At 38.8% G+C, this 24436-nt stretch overlaps 1 protein-coding gene across 1 annotated transcript in view; it reads left to right on the top strand.

Annotated features, from left to right (window-relative positions):
• The window catches only part of Emcn (endomucin), a 91147-nt gene extending 73745 nt beyond the window's left edge, over positions 1–17402 (top strand). The window contains exons 6-12 of the mRNA XM_060392656.1: positions 569–658; positions 894–947; positions 2354–2449; positions 5615–5639; positions 6782–6843; positions 11592–11665; positions 16882–17402. Of these exons, the coding sequence (XP_060248639.1) occupies positions 569–658; positions 894–947; positions 2354–2449; positions 5615–5639; positions 6782–6843; positions 11592–11626 (362 nt within the window). The 3' untranslated portion in view covers positions 11627–11665; positions 16882–17402. The remainder of the gene's footprint in view (positions 1–568; positions 659–893; positions 948–2353; positions 2450–5614; positions 5640–6781; positions 6844–11591; positions 11666–16881) is intronic.
• Positions 17403–24436: the final 7034 nt, after the last annotated feature.

The raw sequence follows: 24436 nt of genomic DNA, 5'->3' as shown, positions 1-24436 counted from the left end.
AGAATTCCATAAAAGTGCAGAGCCTCATAGAGGGAGACCACAGAGTCTCCATTGGCTCTCCCCCACGTCTCCTCAAAGCTTAACAGCAACCTTTTATCTTCAGCCATTGGGAAATATAAAATCTGAAGCTCTCTGCATTTATATTTATCTTAAGCATGTGCGATGGATAAAACACCATTTCCCAAGATGTAAAGTACGTGAAATGTGATTAGTGTTTAAGGAGATGTGCATCTCACAGGACCCTCGTGCTTTTGGTTCTGTGCGCTGTGTGCTAGAGTATGAGACATGCTCAGATTTCCTGGGCCAGTTTTTGTCTGGATGACACAATACTGATATCCAGTTCATTTGATGCCAAAGTCAGTCATCTTCCCAGGAGAAAAATGTGAAGCCAGGTTCAGTATTACCATTTCATATATTCTTTAAGACAGAAATAAAAGTGTTTCCCCGGGGTTTTTTTTTTGTTTGTTTGTTTGTTTGTTTTGCTTAAGAGGACTATTTAAATCTACAAAGAAATCTAATATGAGGACTCAATACCTAAACTGAGTCTGGGTTTGTGATTTTCCTATAGTCATCACTCAGCTGCCAGATGCCTTGCCAAAAACCACTGTGTCACTCTCCGCATCACCAACAACTGCAATAATCTTCTCACAGCCTCAAGGTATGATTTTTGTGAATCTGAATGGAAATCTTTTCTACTTTACTGTCTTTTAGGAAATAAACACTATCCATCTTGATTTTTGAAGCATACTCTTGCAGGGTGAGGGACCATCTTGCATTGGCAACGTCACAACTATAAATCATGGCTATTTCCTTAAATAGGAGCAGAGGGAAGGTTATGTGGATTAACATATTTTTCAAGGTTGACTTATTTGTTTTCTTTCTCAAAATAACAGACACTGATGATGGGAAGATTACAGCTACTCCATCAACCACCCCCTCTTATTCCAGTGAGTAATCTGTGTAGCTCTGCTCATGGAAACAGACATGCCACACATGTAAATGACAACAATGAAGGGACTGGGTCGTAGATACCCTTTTCCTAACTTTATTCAGCATGTAGTTTCATTATAATCCAAACTACAGCCCGCTTTAAAAATTCCTCATGAATCTGATCTTAATTACCACATCATGGCCATTTTCTTTCTTTCTTTTTTAACCTTCTTGTTTTTCTTTTTTACCCTTGTCCAAGTGATAAGCAATTGCCAGAAAAGATAAATAATAGCTCTATGGAACTGTACTCAGCTAAGGCAAAATCTCCACACTAACAAATTTTATCCAAATCATAATGCTGTATGCCTTCAACATATTCATCTTCATCTGTCAATTAAAATATTATTAAAGTGATTAAGTTATAAAAACAATGTTTTTCTACCTTGATGGAATTTTATCATGGCAATGGCAATTAATTTTATTTTAGCTTAAACATATATAGGCACTATAAAATGTGCTGTGTCTGAATGAAGAATGTTCAATAGTTCTCTTAGCAATTAACAGTAAGATGAATGCATGTCAAGCTGGAGTTACAAAGAATTATCTTTGGTTTCAGTAAAGATCATCTCATTAAATAAGATACCACAAGAAAAACTGACCCATTGATTAATGGCATATTCATTTTGAAGAAGTAATAATGTCATTCAAAATCTATTTTAAAGTGTGTTGAAACATTGATTCCTGATAATGAAGTGTAAAATACCCTATTGATGAGTTGAAATATTATTACCCCTGGATAAATAGATGAGAAGCATAGATACAAGTAGATGGGAGGGCAGGGGAACCTTCCTCTCATTCACAGCAGCAACACACCCTTAAGACACATGCACACATGTGCAGACCTAACGATTTCCAGCTGTAATTTAAGACTTTCTAAAATGCTGTCCAATCAATCTACTTATGCTCTTTTTTTTTTAACACATTTTCCATCTTTAAGGCAACATGTTGCAAAGATAAAAGTTTCAGCCTTAGGACCGGAACCACCCAGTGAGCTGCATCCTTTTTTCAAGTAATTTCATTATAAAATACAAAAGAACATAATGAATGAGTGTTATGTCAACTCTAATCTAGAGAACACGCTGCCTCTACTCTCCTCTTTCCTTACTCCACCAGCCTCCAGGAAGATGGGAAACCATCCTTTTGAGCTTTGGAAGTTTAAGAAAGGCTACAAGAGTGACATCAAGTGGATATGTCAGAAATGACAAGCAGAGCAAACCTATAAATCATGTAATTATTGCTTGAGATGTACTAGTGTTTTGATAGAATGTTGTTTTGAAAAGAAAGCATGCGTATTTTACCTAGTGTCATCTGTTTGTATGGAATCAGCAGCACTCCAGCTGATGGTGTCCTCTATACTTTTCAGGTATTATTTTGCCCGTGGTTATTGCCCTGATTGTTATGACACTCTTGGTGTTCACTCTGGTGGGTTTGTATCGACTGTGCTGGAAGAGAGATCCAGGTAAGTAGCGGCCTTTTGTATTGTTTCATTTTGTTTTCCCAAAAGTAGACTGGGTGGTTGCTCAATGCAACCTTAAACTTAAACTGTCAAAAGGAGAAGAATTCTCGTGAAGGTACCGTGTGGGAGACGGAGTATCACAGAGAACAGAGGGAAGAGGTGGAAAAATTCTCTGCTGCTGTTCAAAGGAGTGATGGTTAAGATCTGTTCATAGAGTAAATATGCATCAATTCTTTTTAATGAAATAGCTTCAGCTGTGAGGACAGTAGTCAGGGAGATCTGCTCCAAAGATGGTGTGTAACAGGACACGTGATCTGGAGCACAGAGTAAGCAGGGGCCTGTGGAAACAGTGTAGAAGCCCATGATCTCAAGAATCAACCTCTGGGATTATTTCTCCCCTTGGAAGCTCAGCCTCTTCCAACATAGGTATCTTCTGTGGTGGTATATAGTTTATCTTTTCTTTAGATAAACTTGCTGTTTTAGAGTAGATTAATATCTCAAAGTAGGTAATTTGTAAAGATAAGAAATTCCCCCACCTAGAGTTCATAATCACTGCCATCAACAATCATCTGTTGTCGTAATCAGCTTCGCTTAGAACAGTATATTTGTCTCAGCTAATGAGCCAATGTTAATAAATTGCTCTAAACAAAAATCTCTACTTTGTTTATGCTCCTGCTTTCTTTATCCTGTTGTTTTCCTAGCATACCAACGATGCTATCTTTTGACCTTAATTCTTTGGCCACACACCTTCCTCTGCTTGCTTAGCACAGCTATTCCTTCTGCTGTACTAACTCCAACTCATCTGCCCATTCCACACCTCTGCTCTGGACTTGCTATGAAGTCCAGGTTTTCGGATACTTGTCTACACATGCCATTTTCCTTGAACATCAAACTTACCCACCACTTGCCTTTTAAAACACACTTGCAACTTAACCTAGAGGATTCAACAAACAATAATCTATTGTACCTTTTGATAGCATACCATTTCCTTAAGCATAACACACCATACCTTTAATTTTTAATTTTTGCAAAATTGGATGACAGCTTCATGATTTGATAAATAATTTTTTTTACTTTGCTCTGTGCCTGCATGGCCCTGAAAGCCCAGTAATAATTGTCTTATCATAAACCACATACAGTTCACGTTGCATTATGCTGGATATATCTAGTAGACTTTCTTGTATTTTTAAAATGTCCAGTGAAATAGATCTTCCCTTTGTTTTCATTCTAACTATTTCAGTAAAAAATTCTACCTAAGCCTCTTAAGTTACTAAGAAGGTAAAAGGCGCTTATTTTTATACGGCTTATAAGCTGCACAGTTACTTTCCTCCCCCAGGACACTAATGAATGTGGTTTGGGTCAACTGTTGACTGTGAGTCTCACAGGAAGCTGGAGCAGATCATGGCAGCCAAAAAAGAAGTTAGCAGACCAGAGCAGTGGCATTCATTCAAGCTCTGGGTGGGAAATAAGAAAAACAAGCAAGCAAACAAACAAAAAACAGTGTACTTTCCTGTAGAAATGAGTGCACGAACCTCCTAATGTCAGAAAGATATTTTCTTACCCAGTTTCCAAAGAGAAAACAGTACTTGCATAAACTAGCTCTCTCCCCGCCCCCATTTTTAAGCTGCCAATCCTACTTCTACGGGAATACAGGCATCACAGTTGAAGCCTGTGGGTGCTGAGTTTATGGAATGGATAAAAACTAATATACTAGATCCACGTATAAAAATACCAGTACTGCAAAGGAATTTTTTTAACTGGAAAACTTTGAAAATGCATGAGGCTAAAAGACGTTAATTTTCTATTAAAGCAGAAAATTAAAATTCCTTTAGAGTTATTCTAAAGGAATAAATCCCTATCATTCTACGGTTATTCTGGACATGTATGGTGTTCTAAAAACCAAGTGTGGAAATTATATAATCAGCTAAATCTATTTGGTTACTTTCAGCTTTGTTTCCACACAGAATTTCAAGCATTGTTATCATTAAATTAGCACCATTAAACACCTGCAGTTAATCACTCTTAAAGTATGTGGAGGAGACTTCATTACATTCAGAAAATTAATAAGCCCACTCTGCTCTCTGGAAGACAACATGAATCAGAAATTGGAAATGAAGCTTATTTGAATAATGTTGACTGTAAATTGAGTTTTAACACAAGCATGGTATACATGCAGAAAGTTTGTTGGAAGGTATCTATCTGTTAATTAACCCACTTACCACACCGTAAAGGGAAAAAATGCTAAAATAGGCATTCAAATATTTATCAGCTCACTCTGAAGAGAGGCTAATATCACAGGTGGTAGTTCATTTGATGTTTATGGTAATAAAAAATGTTGCTGGAGCCTACTGATGGGGAAAAAGATGGTTAGACATCATTAATGAGCAATACAGTATGATGGTCTAATTTAGGTAATTAGAGTTCTAGTTGGATGTCTTGAGTTGGGCAACAGAAAGAGAAGTAGCCTAAATATTAATGTTATCCAAAATCTTTATTAAAAAATAATAACACTCAAAGGCAAAAGAGATATACTCAAGAGGCCTATCCCAACGATGAGCTAGATTAGATATGAAAAGAAACTGACACAGGAGCCAAATGGAATGGAGTCAGGGACAAAACAAGAGTTAAACAACATTCCATCTGCTTCACGGAGGCCATGACACTTCTGTATGAACCATTTTCAGAATGAACCCAAGGGGTTTCTACTGAGCATGAGAAAGATTAGCTGCCTCAGTGGCACTTCAAAGGCCATTCTTAAGAGGCTGAAATCACTGGGGTACAATCCAACAGAAAGGCCATCTCCGTTCTCCCTCACCACAAGCACAGTGATTTGTCTCCCAATAAAGAGGATTGCATAAGAGAAAAATATAAAAGTCTATTCTCCAGTTGAAAAAAGCAACTCAGTAGATTGAGAAGTTTCTCAGAGATATCAAATATTTGGGAGTGTCCTAGCGTATGTGTGATAGACAAATCCAGATGGCACATTCTCAAAGCAATGTGATGCTCTACGTTAAAAATTAAATTGTAATTAAGTCACTTGTCATTTATCTAACAAGGACTGCCCTGTGTCAGAATGAGTGTTAACTATGCCTGAGAGAATGCCTGTGGGTAACAAATTCAGGAAGAAAGCTCCGCTCTCAGGTTCACTAACACCATCTTCTTTTCTAGGCACACAGGAAAACGGAAATGATCAGTAAGTCAAGCCACCTAACACCATTCCCCTCAGAACTTCTAATCCTGTCATTTGCATAGAGAAAAAATGTTTGAACTCACGCTTACACTTTATGTATTTTTATGTATTTTTTTTATCTTTAAAAAAATAGAGATTACCATACACGAGATTTGGCTACGTGTCAGAGCAATTTAAAGACAACAAAAAGAGATTACTTTTAGGCATGGATAAACTATGAGACAGAAACAACAGCAGCAAAAAGATGAAGAAAAGATTAGGTGGAGGGGTGAAGGATGGATACAGCAAAGCAAAATATACAAGCCACACCCAGCATCTTAAGATAGTTTTTCTGGTGAAATGCTCAACATGTTCACCACAGCTCAGAACTGGACCTGTTCTTACAGCCTCTGAGTAGCTTTGACTGAGCAGCAGCACTTCTCTGCTTTGACTGTCAAAGCAAGCAGAGGAGCTGGTTGCAAAACAAGCAGCTATTGCAAGCGAGGGGTTGGTAAGGCAAGATTGCAGTGTGTTCATGCTAAAGAGCAAGAAAGCCATCATGTTCTCTTTTTTTCACCTGAACGTGCACCCAGTATTTATAGAAGTGTTTTTTTTTTTCATTACATTGTTGCCATTATAGAAATAAAAGCTCTTGATTACCCATGCATCTTACTTACAAATGGAGGCTCTCAAGATGTCTAAGGAGAGGAGCTCTGTTTTAGGAATTAGAATCTGAGAGGCAATCTAGGAAACTCTCTTTAAAACAGTTGGTTCAGACACTGCAATCTTGAGATCTAATAAGAAATGAATATCCCTGGAACTCACTATCTGATCAGGAAGTTCACAGATGTTTCTGTGTCTTCTACCTCATAACTCAGCACTGGAGATAAAGGCAATTTAGACCTGGTCCCATTCATCTCCATAAGACCAGAGATGTTTAACTAAAACGGATGGCTGCCACTGTGACAGTGACGGAAACTGCCACCTTTTGTCAAAAAGTACTGGAAAAGGTTGCACGGTGCATATGTATTTGGAATGAAGAGACACAGAATTTGCCATAAAAACTTAGAAAAGCAACTTTGCCTGTGCCTTGTCTTCCTTCTGTGCTACATCTGCTTCCTTGCGCATGGCTAGAGTGCTAACTTGAGTGTTTCTGCATCCAACAGGCCTCAGTCTGATAAAGAGAGTGTGAAGCTGCTCACTGTTAAAACCATCTCTCATGAGTCTGGTAAGTTCCTACTCGGTTCGGAGATAAATGGGTAGATGGAAATCCAACTACAACAATGGGTTTGGGTCACATGAAAGCCAACGCAAAGCAGAACTTCTTGAGAAATAGTTCAGCTGTAGCTCTCAAGACATACAAGGTCCTGCTGTGAAGAGGAAATGATCTTAAAATGCCATTTTCATAAATTGGAGGGTCTTGGGCCTTGCGTTATTGAAATTGCTTTTGGTAGATGTGTAGATGTGTTCTAATGAATGAGTGGTGACTGGACACTTCCCGTTCTGCAGAAAGATCGTAACGTTTAATAGGATTTTAAAAGTTATTATTGATGTTTTGTTTCATTTTTAACAATGTGTGTGTGTGTGGCCATTTGGAGTCATGATTTGTCAATTAAGATGTAAATAATGGTCTATATCATTTCACATAATTTTAACTAACCTTCCCAAGAAGCATAAAATAAATTTTCCTATCGATAAAATCTACATTTGTACTTCTAATTCCCTACCTTTTCTTCTATATTTTACTAAATTTGAATATGAAATACTTGAAAAATACAGATGTGACTTTCTTCAGATGTGTTTGCATCAAGATCGATAATGAATGATATGGAAGCTTGTTTTAAAAAAATTGAATGGTAATTTTCCCAGTATGTAAAGCATCAGTATCACCAGACAGAGAAATCAGAAACAACTTCTAAGTTTTACAAAGTAATACATATAGCTCTAACTTAAAGATCAAGTTGCATGATATACCCATCACATTCAGTCTCCAAAACCTGACTTAAAAAAAAATGGTTCTGGGATGTAAGTGTTATGTCCAATGAGTGCTAGTGTGAAGAGCTAAGTGATAAACATTTTTAGTAGCTTAAAAAATATTGCAAAGCAAAAGGCTCTAAGTAGTGTCCCAAACTAAATGCAGGTATCAGGAGATTAATGTTGTTTCAATGTCATGGGGGATCCTCAAAGCAGAATAAAGTATCATAGAAAAGCAGAGGGCTGGAGGAGCCAGAGCCCCCAACACAGCACAGATATGCTTTAATCTTCTCTCCCCTCCCCCTCCTCCCTCCATCCTTACTGGAGAGAGAGCCCAGAGCCATGCTAAGCAAGCACTCTCCCTTTGAGTAATAGTCTCAGCTCACCCTTTTTTAAAAGAGAGATCTGGTTTTTGTTCTTGCATCTTTGTGCATGTGTTCATGTTATGTCTGCTGTTTTCTCTCTCAGGAGTAACCCCACCTATTACGGGGCATAACAGCAAAAGCTCCTCCATAGAGTGGTGTGAATCCATGCCCAGGATTTCCACGGCCACTCAGCAGCTACAATTATGTAGCCCAGTTTGTTCTTCTGAGTAAAAGAAAGGAGTAAAAAATTGAATAAGCAACCTAAATGTGCTTTAGTCAGTACGTGAGGAACTCCAAGTACGGTAACACCACCAATCATGAGAAATTCTCAAGAGTCTGTCTGTGTCTGGCCACAAGACATCACAATGATTGCATGTGTTGTCCCGCCCTCCCTTAGGAGTTTGAACAAATGCACTACAGTTTCCCTGGCTCTAGAGCTGGGGCTGAGGTGTTTGTTGTTCAGGAACTAATGATATCTACAAGGAGCAGGCTGTGATAAAGACCACCTGAGGTTATCCCCCACTCATTTCTAGGAAAATGACACCTCGCACTAGGCTCTCGGGTTTCTCAAGAGAACATGACTTGGCCCCCCAAAATGAAACCTTCTAGAGTTCTGTTTTGCAAACTAAACAACAGATTTGGTTCTCTCACACTCGGATTGTACCTGAAACAGTAACTGAACTTGATCATGGTGGATAGATGACCCTCAACCTGACAAGTTTCCTTTTGCTTCCTTCAGGCATGGTCAGAACCCAGGTTGAAAGCAGAACTATTATCTTGGGAATATTAAGTAGTCTTAGTACTTCTTTTTCTTCCCAGTTGGATTTGGGAACCACATTGCTTTCAAAATTACCCCAAAGGTCATCCAGTTGATTACCATTGGAAAATGCCTCAATGAGACAGAAATTTGTAATTCTGAAAAGATTTTAACAGCCTAGAATTAAGAAGCTAAGCATAATGACCTCAAAAATGTCTGAGTTTTGATTAAAGTCTATTGTTATCAGGACTTGGTGGCTTCTTTAATGTCCCCAATCAAATGTCTTCCCATTGCCTTTCAAACTTATTCAGATATATCTTCTTTATAAAAATCATTCCCACCACTTAAAAGAAGCTTCAATTTTAAAATTATTTTGCATTTGTCTCAGGAGCAATGTTGAAATCTTTTCTAAAATTTAACTAGAATGTGGAATGACTGAGTTTAATACAATTTCACAAGTTTAGCTCAACTTTTCTACCATCACCCGTATAATCATCTCAAAATATTTACATTAAAATGTCATCTGCTAAGGGAGACATTAGGCCACTCGCAAACCATCGTTAAAGACTTCTACAGCATACATTATTTATTTCAAAGTCTAAAGCATACAGTGTTAGTTAACATGCTTAAGCGGGAGGACAATGAAATTGGAGTTTCAGCAGCATAAACGTCATTGTTTCACTATAAAATCTCAGGACTGTTATCTCAAAAGGAATTTTGTTAGGATAGAAGCCAACAAATGTTTCCAAGAAAAACAAAACAAAACAAAAACCTCTAAAGCCTCATACTTTCAAGAAAAATTACAGTGCATGCTAAATTACTTTTCGATATTTTTAGTTTCTAGATGCTTCAGGAATCCTGGTTAATTTTTTTTTTGCATTTTTTTCCAACGTTAACACTTTCTTATCCATAAATCTTCTTCCTCTGGATGATTCCATTAGATCTGCTCTTTGTCAAACAGTCTGCTGCTGAAAAGGTAGTTCATACATGTTTGAAGGTAGAGCTTATCTTCACATAAAAGAAAAAAATGTGCTCCTGTGTAAGAGACCTGTGCTTTCAGAACAATGTGTTTGGCTTTTGTAGGAAATCTAGCCAAGTTAAACACCACTGTGTCTAAGTGCAGAATATCTGTCCAAAATGATTGGTTTAGTGGGATTCTCAGACTTTAACTCAAAGACCATATACTTCTCTTCACTTTTAGCATACAAGGAAGGGTATAAGAAACTTAAAGAAACTTAAAGATCGCATTGTGTATAATATCAAACATAAAAGTAGATAGCATAAGGTAAGTTTTAAATTACATATGAAGTACAAGCTGATGCAACCACTGTTGGCTTTTGGTATCCTATTGCCTTCCAACTGCTTCTTATTCTTTAGGTACGCAAATGCATTCTTTGTTTTTGTCACAGCATGTTAGTTATTTTCTGTTGTGATAAAATTCCACAACCAAATCAACTTAAGGAAGAAGTTATTTTAGCTTATGGTTCCAGAGGGAGAGAGTTCCTATGGTGGAGAAGGCATGGCAATAGCAGCAGGAAGCTGACCAAATTTTTATGCATAGAAAGAAAAAAAACAAAAACAAAAAACAGAAAGTATTGGCAAGGTTATAAACCCTCAAAACCCATTTCAGTAAAATATTTTCCCAGCAAGGCTCCTTCTCCAACTCCATAAACTTGTGAAATAGTACCCACCAAGTAAAGACCAAGTGTTCAAACACATGAGCCTGTAAGGGACATTTCTCATTCAAATCATTCCACACAGATATCGTTATTATAATAACTATTAGCCAAATCATGCTACTGTTGAGTTGTTCTCACATTGTCCACTTCTGACTGGACAGAACTTAAGGTCAGTATTAAGAATTGTACTGAATTCTTATGTAAATAAAAACATATTGGATTTATTTCCTACTCTTCTACTTCACAGTCATGGGCTTCAGGTAAGTATGTGCCTTTGGCAAACTGCACAGGTGCAAAGAGAAGGTTGTATTGGGCTGCAAGGGCTGTCACATTGTGCGAGCAGCTCTTCCAGCATGGAACCCAACTGGGAAGGGTCCCAAGTCAGTCTTGTAGCCCTCTGATACAATTTATTACTGCCACACCTGTGAAAGTAGCTGATGCCGTATGTGTTGTCACCAGAAGACAGGTGTGTTACCCCCTGGCAGATAACACTAGAGTAAAATGATGACATGTATCCTCACTGCTGGGGACTTTTACCCCTATTGCTCCTGTAGAAAGTGATGATGCTAAACCTTGACACTCCTTGAAGGATGCAGGTCAGATGAAACACACTAGTTGTGAACTTGGTACCATGTAAAAACTTCTCTGGAACTCTTATCCTCCCACTGCCCAGGTTCATCCTTTTACCTTAATATACTTAATACTATAATATCACTGAGCTATTGATGGATATCACCTATATGCCTCCCTGGGTGTCACAAAAATGGTCCTGTTGGCTTATAAACTATTCCTCCAAAGTGTCCACTGAATTATTTAATTGGGAAGACCAAGAGTACCTTCTTGATGAAATGGCACTTTAAGTATATAGTGTGGGTATACAAGGGAAAACCACTTCCCTCATGTAACAGAAGGGTCAATAGTGAACCTCCTGGTGCCTCTGTTGTTGTGTTCCCCAATTCCACACTCTCACCTCCATGGAGTTAGTTAGCAAGGCCTTTATAGAGTGAAAATAGGTGGCGGCCAAAGAAAGCTCATAAATCTTAGTAAATAATTTCCAGGCAAAACCAAAAAGTGAGCTGTGGCTTTAATGACAATCTTGGAGAAAAGTTGAGCTCTTCCTGAGTAAAAGAAAATAGAGGAAACTTTATTTTCATACGTTGTATCTCTGACTGCATAGATCAAACCTATCTTCTGTTCTCAGGCGAGCACTTGGCACAGGGGAAAACCAAGAACTGACAGTGTGATGGACCCTCCCTACACCTGAGCAATAAATATGTAAGTATGCTAATTCCATTCACGGAGATACTCATTTATATCTGTTTCCTCATCCTGCTCTACCACAGATTATCTTATAGATGTTCAAACCCTGAACATTCAATGGTTGGTGTCAATGAGAGCATCATTGACTGTCTAAAAACAACCTCTAAGAAAAGCTGCCAGAAAAATGACTGCTGTCTTGATTGTAGAACATTCTTCCCGTGGCCCTCCCTACCTGCGTAAAAGGGATGAAACAGTTTAGTCTTCCTTCCTATGGATGAGGCTTCCTTGTGAGTCCAGTTCTCTGTGCCTGGGCAAGGCAAGGTTCCGTAGAGTAATGACAACTTAGGAGACACAGGAACAGTGCTGACAGACCTGTAGTTTATTGCAGGGGCACCATACAGAAACTGCATGGGGATAAAGATGCTCCTCCCTGCCATACACTGGCTCAGAACTGGTGGTCCAGCTCCATTGAAGAGCCACCCATTCTCCTGCTATAGGGACCACACCAACAAGAGGCACTTTCTCTCTGGATCGAGGAACCATATATATGTGCACAAAACCATTTGAACCAAGTGATGAAAATGCAGTCTCAGTTAAGGTTTCTTAATTCAACTAATCAAGAAGATTTGTTTTTGCTCCATGATCAGCTGAGGAATGCAATCCTTCTACTAACTCAAGGAGACCAGATAGAAATGATAAATTTCATGCTGCAATAATTGTTAATCCAAAAACAATGAAAATACACAGAAGCATTAATTACATGCAACTTTTAATCAACATATTCCTCATCTGGATCAGGAGCCAGTGCAATGCAGATTCCTGTCTTATTTCCCTTCAAGGCTGCCCTGGACTCGCTTCATAGCAAACTGCCTTTGGCTTTCCTAGAAGCAGATTAGAAGACTTTCTGATGTTGATTTGGTTCTTATGAGAAGCACTGATTAAATTCTGTCACAATTAATGTTTGGTATTTTATAAAACATATGAAAATTATCTTTCCTAGTAAACAATAAAAAGCAAATGAACCAATAAACACTTAAATGTCCAGTACTGGCCTGACCAAGCTGGTCATCACTCTGAGTAACATGTCTGGGTAGGAGTGTCACTGTTCAGTGCACTGCTTGTGTCTACTGCCCAGCTCTTATTATGGTGTCTCTGTTGTCTACTGAGTACATAGTGGTACACAAGCTTTTTTTTTTCATCAGGAACAGAAGACAGCAGCAGAGATGCCCATCTAGGGTCAGACATCATCATCATCATTATCATCATCATCATCCCATTGTCCTCTAGCATGTTACTAGAGGTATATTGCAGTGAAAGGAGTTATCCTTTCTCCTTCCTTTTTTAATGGTCACTTTTGGGAGCTCAGTTGGATAGGCCTGGAGTGGTACCATGTGATGAATACGTGAGAATCAATTCATGTAGAGAAGGCTTTCTTTAGTAGCTGTAGTTTCCTTTCAACCCATGACCTACTAAAGGGATATTTTCTTACTTACAAAGTACTCAAAATGTGGAAGCCAATCGTCTAGCTTGGATAAAAACAAACTCTCTTCTATTCAGATGGGTGGGACAAGAAAGGAAAAGTTGTCTGGTCCAGGTAAATTTAGTAAAAGAAAATATTGTCCAAGCTGGGGATACCATCAAACTCAATAAAGTGCTTTCCTTACCATGCACAAAGCCCTATAAAACCAGACATGGTCACACAGCACTGCGGACGTAGGGACAGGAAGATCTGAAGTTCAAGGTCATATTCAGACACATGACATATAGTAAGGTGGAGGCCTGCTTGCTTGGCATGAGGTTGGAGACAGAGACAAAGACAGAGACAGACAGAGAGGAGAGACAGACAGACAGACAGAGAGAGCTCTATCAGCCTTGTCCCTGTTTCTTGGAGGTTGTCATTACACTATGAGACCTTGCTTAATCCGGGCAAGGAGGACTGTATGACTGTGTTCATGACGAAGCATGACCCATAGGAAGGAAAAGTGAACTGTGTCATTCCTTAGACAGGTGGGGTGGGCTAAGGTAGGGAGGGAGAGAGAGGGAGAGAAAGAATGAGAAAGAGAGAGAGAATTATTCAACTCCCATTTAACAGTAGGCCTCAACTCTACCCAAAAAGCTACAGGTAACTAAGGAATGCTGAGAGCCTGAGAAAGTCTTTTCCAGGGAAGAGCACACCAGTTGGTTATCCAATATCAAACTGTCATCTCTGGAGAATGTGCATATAAGTAACATTATCTAGACTGAGCCAGTTGTACTTACAGATTCAGTGATACATTAATACTCATATACATATATACCTTTAACAACAATGAATGAAGAGGCCATGGGCTTGAAGCAGAGGAAGGAGGGGTGTATATGGGAGGCTTTGGAATTGTTTTAGCATTCTAGTCTGTGGAGATGGCTCCATGGTAAACTGCTTCCTGAACTAGTGTCAAGATTTCATCATGGATTCCCTGAAGCCATGTAAATGTGTGATAAGGGTGGCAAACCCTTGTAATCCTTGCTCTCGGAGGTCGAAACAGGCTGTCCTAGAAGCAAGCAAGCTAAATAGCCCGAACTAGCCAAAGTGGTGAGTTGACTTCAAGTGAGGCAGCCTCCCTCAATACGAATAGAGTGATTGAGGCAGCCACCATCAACCTCTGGCCTCCACGTGTGCCTGTGTATGTGTAAACACACCTAAACATATACAGCCACACCGTATATAACATACACATATCATACACACTCGAAAATATATTCTTGAGCTAGGATTTCTTGTCTTTTGATTTGCAAAGCTACATAACTCTTGTTGCACTTACTTCTGACTACTTTTGGGATTGCATAACCATATTCTGAACAGATCAGAAAGGAGTGGGAAGAAACAAGTCTGACATCTGCCAATTGTACCATCTATTTGTGTTACTTTCTCTTCAACATACATATTTCTGTCACTGTGCTTAGAATTTAATAACCAGTGAGTAATTTCCAGGTTGTCAACTAGAAATCAGATATCAGTGCAGAGATTCAGAATGAGTTGGAAGGAGTTCATCAGAATTATGGAAGGAGCTGAGAACTTTCTGAATCAATGTGCAACAATAATGTGCAAACAATCACTTACATTCAATTTTTTTTACCTCAAATGAATGTTCTAGATATATTCAGTGCTTTGTCTCATCTACTGATCGTCTAAATTTTTTGCAGGTATTTAGATGTACTGTGAATTGGCAGGGCAGTCAGAAACTCTAAATGACTTTTCACCCTTGAATTCCACTAGAAGAATAACATTTTACATAAGAAATAAGAAAACAATTGTAGAAAAATGCTGTCTCATCAGTTCAAATCCATCCTACCATCTGCTACATTTGTAACAATAAGAATGTTGACAGGGCTCCAGTAATAGTGCCCTTACACTATTAACTGAGTGTCACACTGGAGGATGTGGTAGTCAATGGCTGCCTTCACTCTGGACAGACTGAGAACTGGCAGTTGCTCACTCTGGGAGGGTGAAGGCCTCTGCAGTCCCAGTCTGGCACTGAAAGCCTGGAGGGTTCCTGGAGAGCTACTGTTCTTGAGTACCACACTGGATGCCTAAAGAAGCAGGAAGCAGGGCTCTGGTTGATCACTGGGGGAGGCATCAGAAGCAGCAGCAGCAAAATCCAGGCAAGCAGGCTAAGAGCACAGCTTTGTTTTTCAGCTTTCGTTGTATTTGTACGGCTGCTACAATGTGGAACCCTGATTTGGAGTGGCTCTTTCCATTTCAATGTGAGAAAATCCTTTACAGGTGTGCCTTCTGCCTCATCTCTTAGTTACCTGATACCAGATTCAGTCTAGTTGACAATCAAGATAACCAACACAGGGGCCATAATACTTATTTTTAGCTTCTACTTACCATCTATAGTTCACTTTGATCCCAGGTGTGAGAAAAGAGTAGTTTTTACCCTCAAAATAGATGGCTCCATCCTCAAAAATAGCTGTTTCCTTTTTTGTAGATTTAAAAATCTTTTACTGAGGTTTGAATGTCAGTATAATCAAAGAACCGAAGCTGCATGAGATACTAGTGTATACATTTTTTTCTTTACATGGTAGTACTCCCTGGCAGGTAAAAATGTATCCTGTTATTGTTCACTGTGTCTATTCTCATATATGGATTAGCAAAGGTGGCATGACTGCAAGGTATAATTTGTTGTCACATAGAGGTCCTGTTAAGGCCAAAGTCCTTGCATAGTGGTGGTTTCATAGATATTTTTATTGAAGCAATACTTTGATCATATACATCTCTCTATACCCATCTATTTATCCTCCTCTCCTCCTTCCTTCCTCTGTAGAGCCTTGCTTTTTTCTCATGTATGTATGTATGTATGTATGTATCTGTCTGTCTATCTATCTATCTATTTATCTATCTATCTATGGCAAAACCAGGACTCTCTCTGTCTCTCTGTCTCTGTCTCTCTCTCTCTCTCTCTCTCTCTCACACACACACACACAAGAACAGGTGCATACTGTGTTTTTCTGTTTCTAGCTTATTTCACTTAATGTATTGATCCCCTTGTGCAAGGCTGAGGTTTCAGCACCTAGCACACTTCAAAAGAAAATCAAGATGTGCAGATTAATTGGATGTGGGCAGGAAAAGAATGGAAACAGTACTGCTGATGCCACCCATATCCCAGCCTGTGTACTTGTAAGAATCAAGGAAGTAACAGCAGAGATTGGGACTGCAGAGTGAGGGGCAGTTTGGGGAAGATAGCATTCGCTACTCAGAGCGTTCACTTTGAGGTGCGTAAGACATTCATGTGACTACTGTACATGACAAAAACTTGAGGAAGTTCTAATATGTCTTGCCAAGACCTGGTACTTACTCTTGCCTGATGCGTCTAAAACAAAAAGGGGGAACTGTAGAGAGCTGCGGAATGCTATGCCTTAAAGATGGAGCTGGTTTCCGCCTTCCACCTTCCCGATGGTGAGTGCTCTCTGTCACGAACAACTCCACATTTGGCTAAGGCCGAGGATCTGGCTTGCTTCCATGTATGTGGACCTATCTGCATTGCCCCCGTGGCACGCCTGGGTTGGCTACCCAGAGGATATATAAGCTGTGGGCTGGCTTTCCCCGGGGTCCGAGGATTGTTCAATGTTCCTGAATAAACTGCATTGAAAAAAAAAAAAAAAAAAAAAAAAAAAAAGACCTGGTACTCACCACTATCTCTGGGGTCTTCACTTCCTTAGATCTGAGCTTCTGTCGTTTTTGTTGTTCACAGGCTTAATCTTCAGCTTCTGAATTCCAAGGGTGGAAAGGAGAAAAAGTCCCGAGGAACCAATCCCAACTTCCAATCTCCTCACCAGGCTACACCAGCTGCCTGTCCCAGCAAAGAAATGACATACCATAACCTGATAGAATCATGCAGAGTTCTGGAGATACCCTGTCTGAGATGCAGAAAGTCAAATGACTCCAGTTTTCAGGGCCATTTCTATGAGGAACTGTGACCCCTCAGCCCAGACAGGTGGGCTCCCAGAAGACATTCTATAGCTGAGTTTAGAGTTTCCAGGTAGGGTCCACAGCCTGATCCGTGGAGACTTGCCTGTTTTCTTTGTGTTCTTATGTTAGTTAGTGTTAGTATTTATTGTTTCCCACTATGTTAATGAAGGGAGATTTTGCAAGTGTGTTATTAAATGTTAAGTAGAAATCATACCATGTTTCTCTGTAGAGGCAGGTATGCCATTCATGTTTTACACTGTTACTTTTAATAAATAATGGCTGTACTCAGCATGCTAAACATTACGTCATGACGGTGGTGTGTCTCTGGCATTCAACTCTCATAATTTTGCCTAGTTTGGGGTTGATTCTTACATCATATTCTGATGCATCCTCATATTTGAGGATGCATCAGAATATGAGAAAAGCATCTGTACAAAGCACAAAATGGCTCAAGGATAAGCTAGGAGCAGAGGAAAAAATAGCTATTTCTTTGTTTTCTTTTACTTGTAATTCTCACCATGTGACAAGAAAGCCTGGGGGTTTGTGATACCAAGAAGGTATCAGAGTTAGATTTCTTTGATCCGTTTGGCTGATACCATCTGTGTAGTATTTTTATTTATTTATTTTTTAGAGTGTCACATGTGGGACAAGCAATCGTTACTAAAACTCCAGTGCCTACAAAATCAGCATCCTATCATCCTATAATTGGGATATTATTTTTCAATGAGTCCCCTTCCTAAAAATTCCATGAAAATATAGTACTGCTCCCATCAAGAGCTGATTCTGCTGTTGAAAACTTGATCAATCTTGACCACTTCCTTGACACAAAAGATCAAACTGTCAAGTTAGCTGAAGCTCTGAGGAAAGTTCCAAAATTAACAAACTACACTTGATAGTTGTTTTTAACGCCTACGATTTCTTTAGCTGAATGCAACAAAAGCTTATCTTGGTGATCCCTGTGGGATGTATGGGTAAAAATGGAAAGACATATTTTATAGTGCCATCATGATTTTCTTTTACTGCAATGTATATGAAACCTTTCAACTTTAGGGTTACATAATCAATTTGATTTTTGCCTTTCTGATGCTTGAGCTATATCAACGATATCAAGCAAGCACATATGCAATTCTCATGGATTTCTCTTTATTTTTCTGTGAGAAGGGTGGAGAAATAAGTTAAAAAAAGAAAAATTAAAAGAGGAGGATAAAGATGTGCATTACATTTGCTTTCACCTTGAGCTAATTTTCAGGTTAAAAGACTCTAAAATTTTGAGACAGTGGTTGCCGTATACCCAGCACGGGGCATTTGTCTTTAGTCTAGATTATTCCAATAAGCTCCTCAGCAAAAGTCTGTTTAAGTAGTTGTATTCCAAAGAAACAAACTATTTTGCTTTAGCTTAAATGATTTTTCTCTAACTTTCATAAACATTGCCCATACTAACTTGATCATTCCAGATTAAGAACTGATCCTAAGGGAATTGCTCCAAACTACCAACCAAAATGTCAAATCTGTATTAAATGTCAAACTGATAACAGAAAGTTTCTTGCCATACTCAGGTAATTTTGTAGGATCAACTGCAAAGTAATCTCAACTCTGTATTTTATAAACCAACTTAAATGTTTAAAAGGATAAACCGTTTTGTTTCAAGCCAATAATACTACTGATTTTTTTTTCAGAAATAGATGATCTATTGAATGATTTACTTTAATGTCTGACATGAGGTTTGAATAATAATATACAGTTCAGATGTCATTTAGATCGAAAGCAAGACCTTCCATGTGCTTGCACTACATGACAATATGAATGTGTCTATCAACGATCCAAACATCAGCAAGAGCTAATTAACTGGTGGTGCTATCTAAGAACAAGTGGGTGCCAGTGGCTGCCATACTAGCTACTATTGCTGGCAAAGGACAACTCCTAAATGCCCCTTTGTTAAGCCAAAATATGGCATTAGATATGGCTGATGCATCTGTTACCTTTCTATCATCTATACTTAAGCCTGTGAGGATCAGCTTATGACATCATCTAACCTTCAGTGATGTACATGTTCATGTCTTTCTGACTTTTCTCTGTCACTTTTCTACTTGTCACTAAGATTTTATAGGTGATGAGCTCTGGATACAGCTCAGTAGCAGAGCGCTTGCCTAGCATGCACGAAACCCTGAGTTTAATACTGAGAATAGAGTTAAATGATAGATAGATAGATAGATAGATAGATAGATAGATAGATAGATAGATAGGATGAATATCATGATTCTCTACAATGAAAAAAAAATATGTTTTTAAAGTTATAACTTAAGTGCCACCTATGATTGTGCACTGAATGCCAGGGTTTAGAATGGTGATGCCCCAGGCTATGACAAAACACTGAATACACACACACACACACACACACACACACACACACACACATATATATATACATGCACATACAAAGTTGTATTTTGAGTGGTCATGGAGTTTTCTGTATTACCAGCTCCCATTCTCTACCAACCCCAGGTGGAAAAAGAGTAGAAAAAGACTTGTGTCTATGCAGAACACGTACTTGTCTTTTGTGTTGTCTTTGTTCCCTAAACACACATTGTGGCATCTGTTTAGACATTTATATTACGTTAAATATTTTAGTGTTAGTATCCGGTAATAATTTAAAGTACATGGGAAATATGCATTGTTTATCTGCAAACATCTCATCATTTTATATAAGAAACCTGAATATGCACAGATATTTCTCTTCTGGGATACCCTAGGAGATTATAAAAGCAATTATCTGTGTGTATTATATCAAGGGTTTGCCATGGTCTCAGTCAGTGATTGTGTTATCTTCACTCCTGTACAACTAATAGCTGAGATGAGGCAACCTCTAAAGAGAAAAGTTGACAGTTGAGGAGGCTCCAGTCCATGACTGCTTGGATATGCTTGTGGCAAAACAGCATGTCATGATTGAAAGGCGTGAGGAAATAATACCACAGCTCTTCTGGTCAGAGGATAAAGAAAGAGAGAACTCAGAGCTACCTTCAAGAGCACAGCCCAGTGGCCCCAGTACCTCCCCTTAGGCCTGGCCTCTTAAAGAGCCCACCACCTCCCAAAACAGCAAATCGGGGACCAAGCTTGTAACCCAGGAATGACTGTGGACTATTCACAGCACGCAGTGTACCAGGATTAACACAGAGTGAATTATTATTCACTCAATAACGGATTAAACCTTTGATATGTGTGCTGAACTGAGAATCTGGGATGAGGTCGCCACAGCATTATTCCTTAGAACTTCCCCAAGGGCAGGGCGTGGTGGCTCCTGCCTGCCTGGGATCATAGCACTTGGGACACTAAGGCAGGAAGATCACTGAAGGTTCAAGGTTAGTGTGGGCTAAATAGTGAGTCCCAGGACAGCCTGGGCTACAGAGCAAAATCCTGGTGAAGAAGAAGAGGAAGAAGACAAAGAGGAGAAGGAAGACAAGAAAGAGAGAAAAAAAAAGGATGAAGGAAAGAAAATGGAGTACAAAAGAGAATTGAAAAGAAAAACTTTCCCCAGAAAAATAAACATTTCCCATCTCTTTTACAGAGTACACATTGGGGTCCTATGGGCTTGAACATACTAATTTCTGCTCTGGCATACAGTTTGAAAGGAAAAAGGTATTTTGATAGGCCATGGAAAAAATAAAAAATACATTCTTGGACTTTAAATAAAAAACAAAAATCACACTAAAATGAAGGTCACCACTAATAATTTGAAAGTTACCAAGGACATGTTTAACATTTAGAAATGAGCAAGAGGACATAGATATTTTAAATCACTGTTTGTTTGTTTGTTCATTTGTTAAATGAATTCCTACTAAAGCAATGATGATAACTACTGAGAGTTATCACTATGTCCAGCGCTGTGGGTCAATCTTCCGCTGTGCTAAAGTGCCCCAGCTGATAGCATGTTAGAAGCATCTTCACCCACAGATGCACAAGGCAGCTCACACAGTTAAGTAAACTACACTGAAGACTGCAAAACTAGTAGACAGGAAAATTTACATTTCTGCCTACGGCCAGCACTGTTCTTTGTTCCTCTCCTCTACAGTTATAGGCCTTGGTTTTCTTCATCACACAAAGCAGTGAAATCATGACGCTATGGGGTCACAATCTTCAAAAATGGGAAGAACACAGCATTCCTCTACTAACACTTAAAAACCCAAGCAATCATCCCAGGAACACACTACAGGTAGCACTCACCTAGAATATGTAAGCACAGGGATAAATGTTTAAGAGGCACCTTGAGTGTTTGACAGTAGCTTGGTCCAAACCAGCAGCACACAGGAGAATCCTTGACCAAAGTGTACTCATCATTCTGAGTTGAGCAGAAATACATGAGCTGGAAGGGAGCTAAAGTGACTCACATTGGTGGAATGCGATAAGAATGGAATTAGATAAGAATCCACAGAGAAAGCCTTCCAAAATCTACATGCAGGAAACTATATCTGTTAATAATAGAATAGCAACATTTCAACTCAGCAAGACCAGGAGAAGATCTACCAAGAAGGAAATGGGAGCTGCAGAATGTGTGTTCATAGACCTCACGTACAGTCTGGAAACCATCAAGATCTGACAGAGGATGCCTGAAAACCTTTGTGGGTCACCTTGCTTAATGACCCCAGATATTCATACCTGATGGAGGTGTTAGAATACCGTATCTAGATAAACCCTAACACAGATTACAAGGCTTTCAAGAATTAAGCCAATCCGCTTAAAATACAACATAAAATATTCAACAATGTAAATTTCAGATAGCATCATGCCTAAATTTATGTGTGTATATATATATGTATATGTGCACATACATACCATACATATATGTGCTCCCAAGGTAATAAATAAACTAATTATTGTTAAGAGTAGTCAATAAACTAGATTAACAATCAAATAAAAGGATTAACATTTCACAACTAATTTGATGAGATCAGTGTTAACTTAATAACAACCAGTCAGGCTGTTTGAAAAGGGGGGAAAAAGGAATGAATAAATAATCCTCATGAATGTGAATGCCAAAGCTATTAACTAAATATTAGTAAATCAACTCCAACATATTTTAAAAACTTCTGGCAATGAGATTAATCCCAGAGATCCAAATGTCTACTCTTTGAAAATCACTCATTTTAATTCAGCCTATTAACAAAGTAAAGAAGGAAACACTGTGCTTTATCTCAGCAGACAAAAAAGGGCATCTGAAAAAACTAATATTCATTTATGATAAAATATTTGATCAAATCAGGTTAGTAAGGATTACTATAAAAGAACAAAGCATATTATGAGAAACCTAACTCTTACATAAATGTTTAAAAATCTAAATTATTTCCCTTCATTAGAAAATAAAAATGATGCTCTTATCTCTTATTTCAAACATTGTTGTTGGGAGGGGAGATATAAAAAAGTCTTTAAAATATATATTGTCAAGAAATTATTTGATAAGTATGATCTACTAAATTAAATCAAGACTATATAAGCAAGTTAAACAGATCCATAAAAGAAATGAAACTGAAGTAGCAGTAAAAATTCTCCCCATGAAGAAAACAGCAGGACCAGATATACTTACTGATAGATAATACCATTTTTAAAAATCTCTTTATTGTAAATAACTTACAAACAAAAAGCATTGTGTAGTCAATCTAATATAACCGCTCTGACAGGCACTTTCCAAGACCCAAAGCCTGTACATCTCAGTGAACTTTCACACCATTAGAACATCGATCCTGAAGCCAAGGAGTTTCACTTTGGATCTAGCACTGACACTATCAATTACATTATTAAGCATTTATCAATGAAAATTTTTTAAAACCCATGATAGGCTTTAAACTAGAAGAAACAACTAGCTTTATAAATTGTGTCCTTTACCTGCATTCATTCCTTCTTCATGACAATGGAGAAAGAATATATTGTAAATATGCCCAATATAATTTTGTTAGTCATGAAGTTAAACCCATGATTTTCGGGGGTGGGAACGGGGGATTTATGAAAATGGAGAATTATATTAAACCAGACTAAGAAAAATAATCAGTAAATTTCTCTGGAAAGCACCAAGCTTCTGCAAGACACCAAGTGACACCAGGAGAGAAATGAGAAGACGGAGCATTGAGCTGTCACTCGCTGGACACTGATCTGTGGCTTTCTCACAAGGCCAATCCAAATCCAGCCTCCCTTCTGTGAAAACTGAGAGGATTGTGCTAAAGTTTACTTGAAAATGCAGTGGAAGTAGAAGGGCAAAAACATTTTTTAAAGCTTAAAGTGGAAGGACTCGCTCCATGAGATTGATAGGCTCGCTGTTGCCACTGTGATCACAACTGCATAGTATTGACTTAACACTAGAATTTAGTCAATGAGGCGAAACAGAGGTTCCAAACAGAAATAAGCACTTCTCCTCAGAAAAGGGGAGACCCCTCCCTTACAGCCCCACACTGACACACGAAGTCCATCAAGACTTAGTACCTCCTGTTTTATTGAGGCAAGGAAAGGCAGCCCAGCTGGGGGAAAGTGATCCAAAAGCAGGCAACAGAGTCCATGTCATACAGGACCCATGCTTCCCTTGTTGCTAGGGGACCCACATGAGGACTAAGCTGCCCATCAGTTAGATATGTGTCATGGGCCTACATCCAGTCCATGCAAGCTCTGATTGGTGCTTCAGTCTTTGTAAGGCCCAATGGGCTAGGAGAGTTGACACTGTTGGTCTTCGAGCGGTTCTTGTCCCCTCTGGGATCTTCTATCTTTCCTTACACTTCTCCACAAGCTTCCCCTAGGTCCACCTTATATTTGGCTGTGGGTCTGTTTTGTTCTGCTCCTGCATGGAACCTCTCAGAAGACAGTCATGTTATGTTCCTGTCATGTGTGTCTTTATGGGTCTGAGTTACCTCACTCAAGATGATCTTTTCTAATTCCATCCATTTGCCTGCACCTTGCATTGGTTTCTGTCAGCTGAGTAGTATGCCATTGTATAAACTCACACAATCTCTCTACCCATTCTTCAGTAGAGGAACATCTTTCATCAATAATTGTTACATGCATATATGTACATATGTACATAGCATTCCTAAATATAACCTGCTTGTTCCATACAATGTTACTTCTATGTTTGTTTTCAGGGCTGACTATTGGGTATCAAACACCAATTGGTGTGCTCTTCCCTAGAGAAGACTATTTCTCCCACTCTTGTCATTCCTTATTTGTCTATGGTTCTTTGTGTAGGCCTGAAGCCTCCTGAAGTGTATGGTGTCTTCAGCATCAGAGACTTATGTTCCATCTATGGGGGGGGGAGGAAACCAAAGACAATGTCAATAGCTTGAGATGTTTTGGAAGTCTCTTGG

The sequence above is a fragment of the Meriones unguiculatus genome, chromosome 10 (assembly GCF_030254825.1).
Source record: "Meriones unguiculatus strain TT.TT164.6M chromosome 10, Bangor_MerUng_6.1, whole genome shotgun sequence".
In the NCBI taxonomy this organism is placed as follows: Eukaryota; Metazoa; Chordata; class Mammalia; order Rodentia; family Muridae; genus Meriones; species Meriones unguiculatus.
The sequence above is the reverse complement of the archived record's forward strand: the minus strand, read 5'-3'. Positions and strand labels throughout refer to the sequence as shown.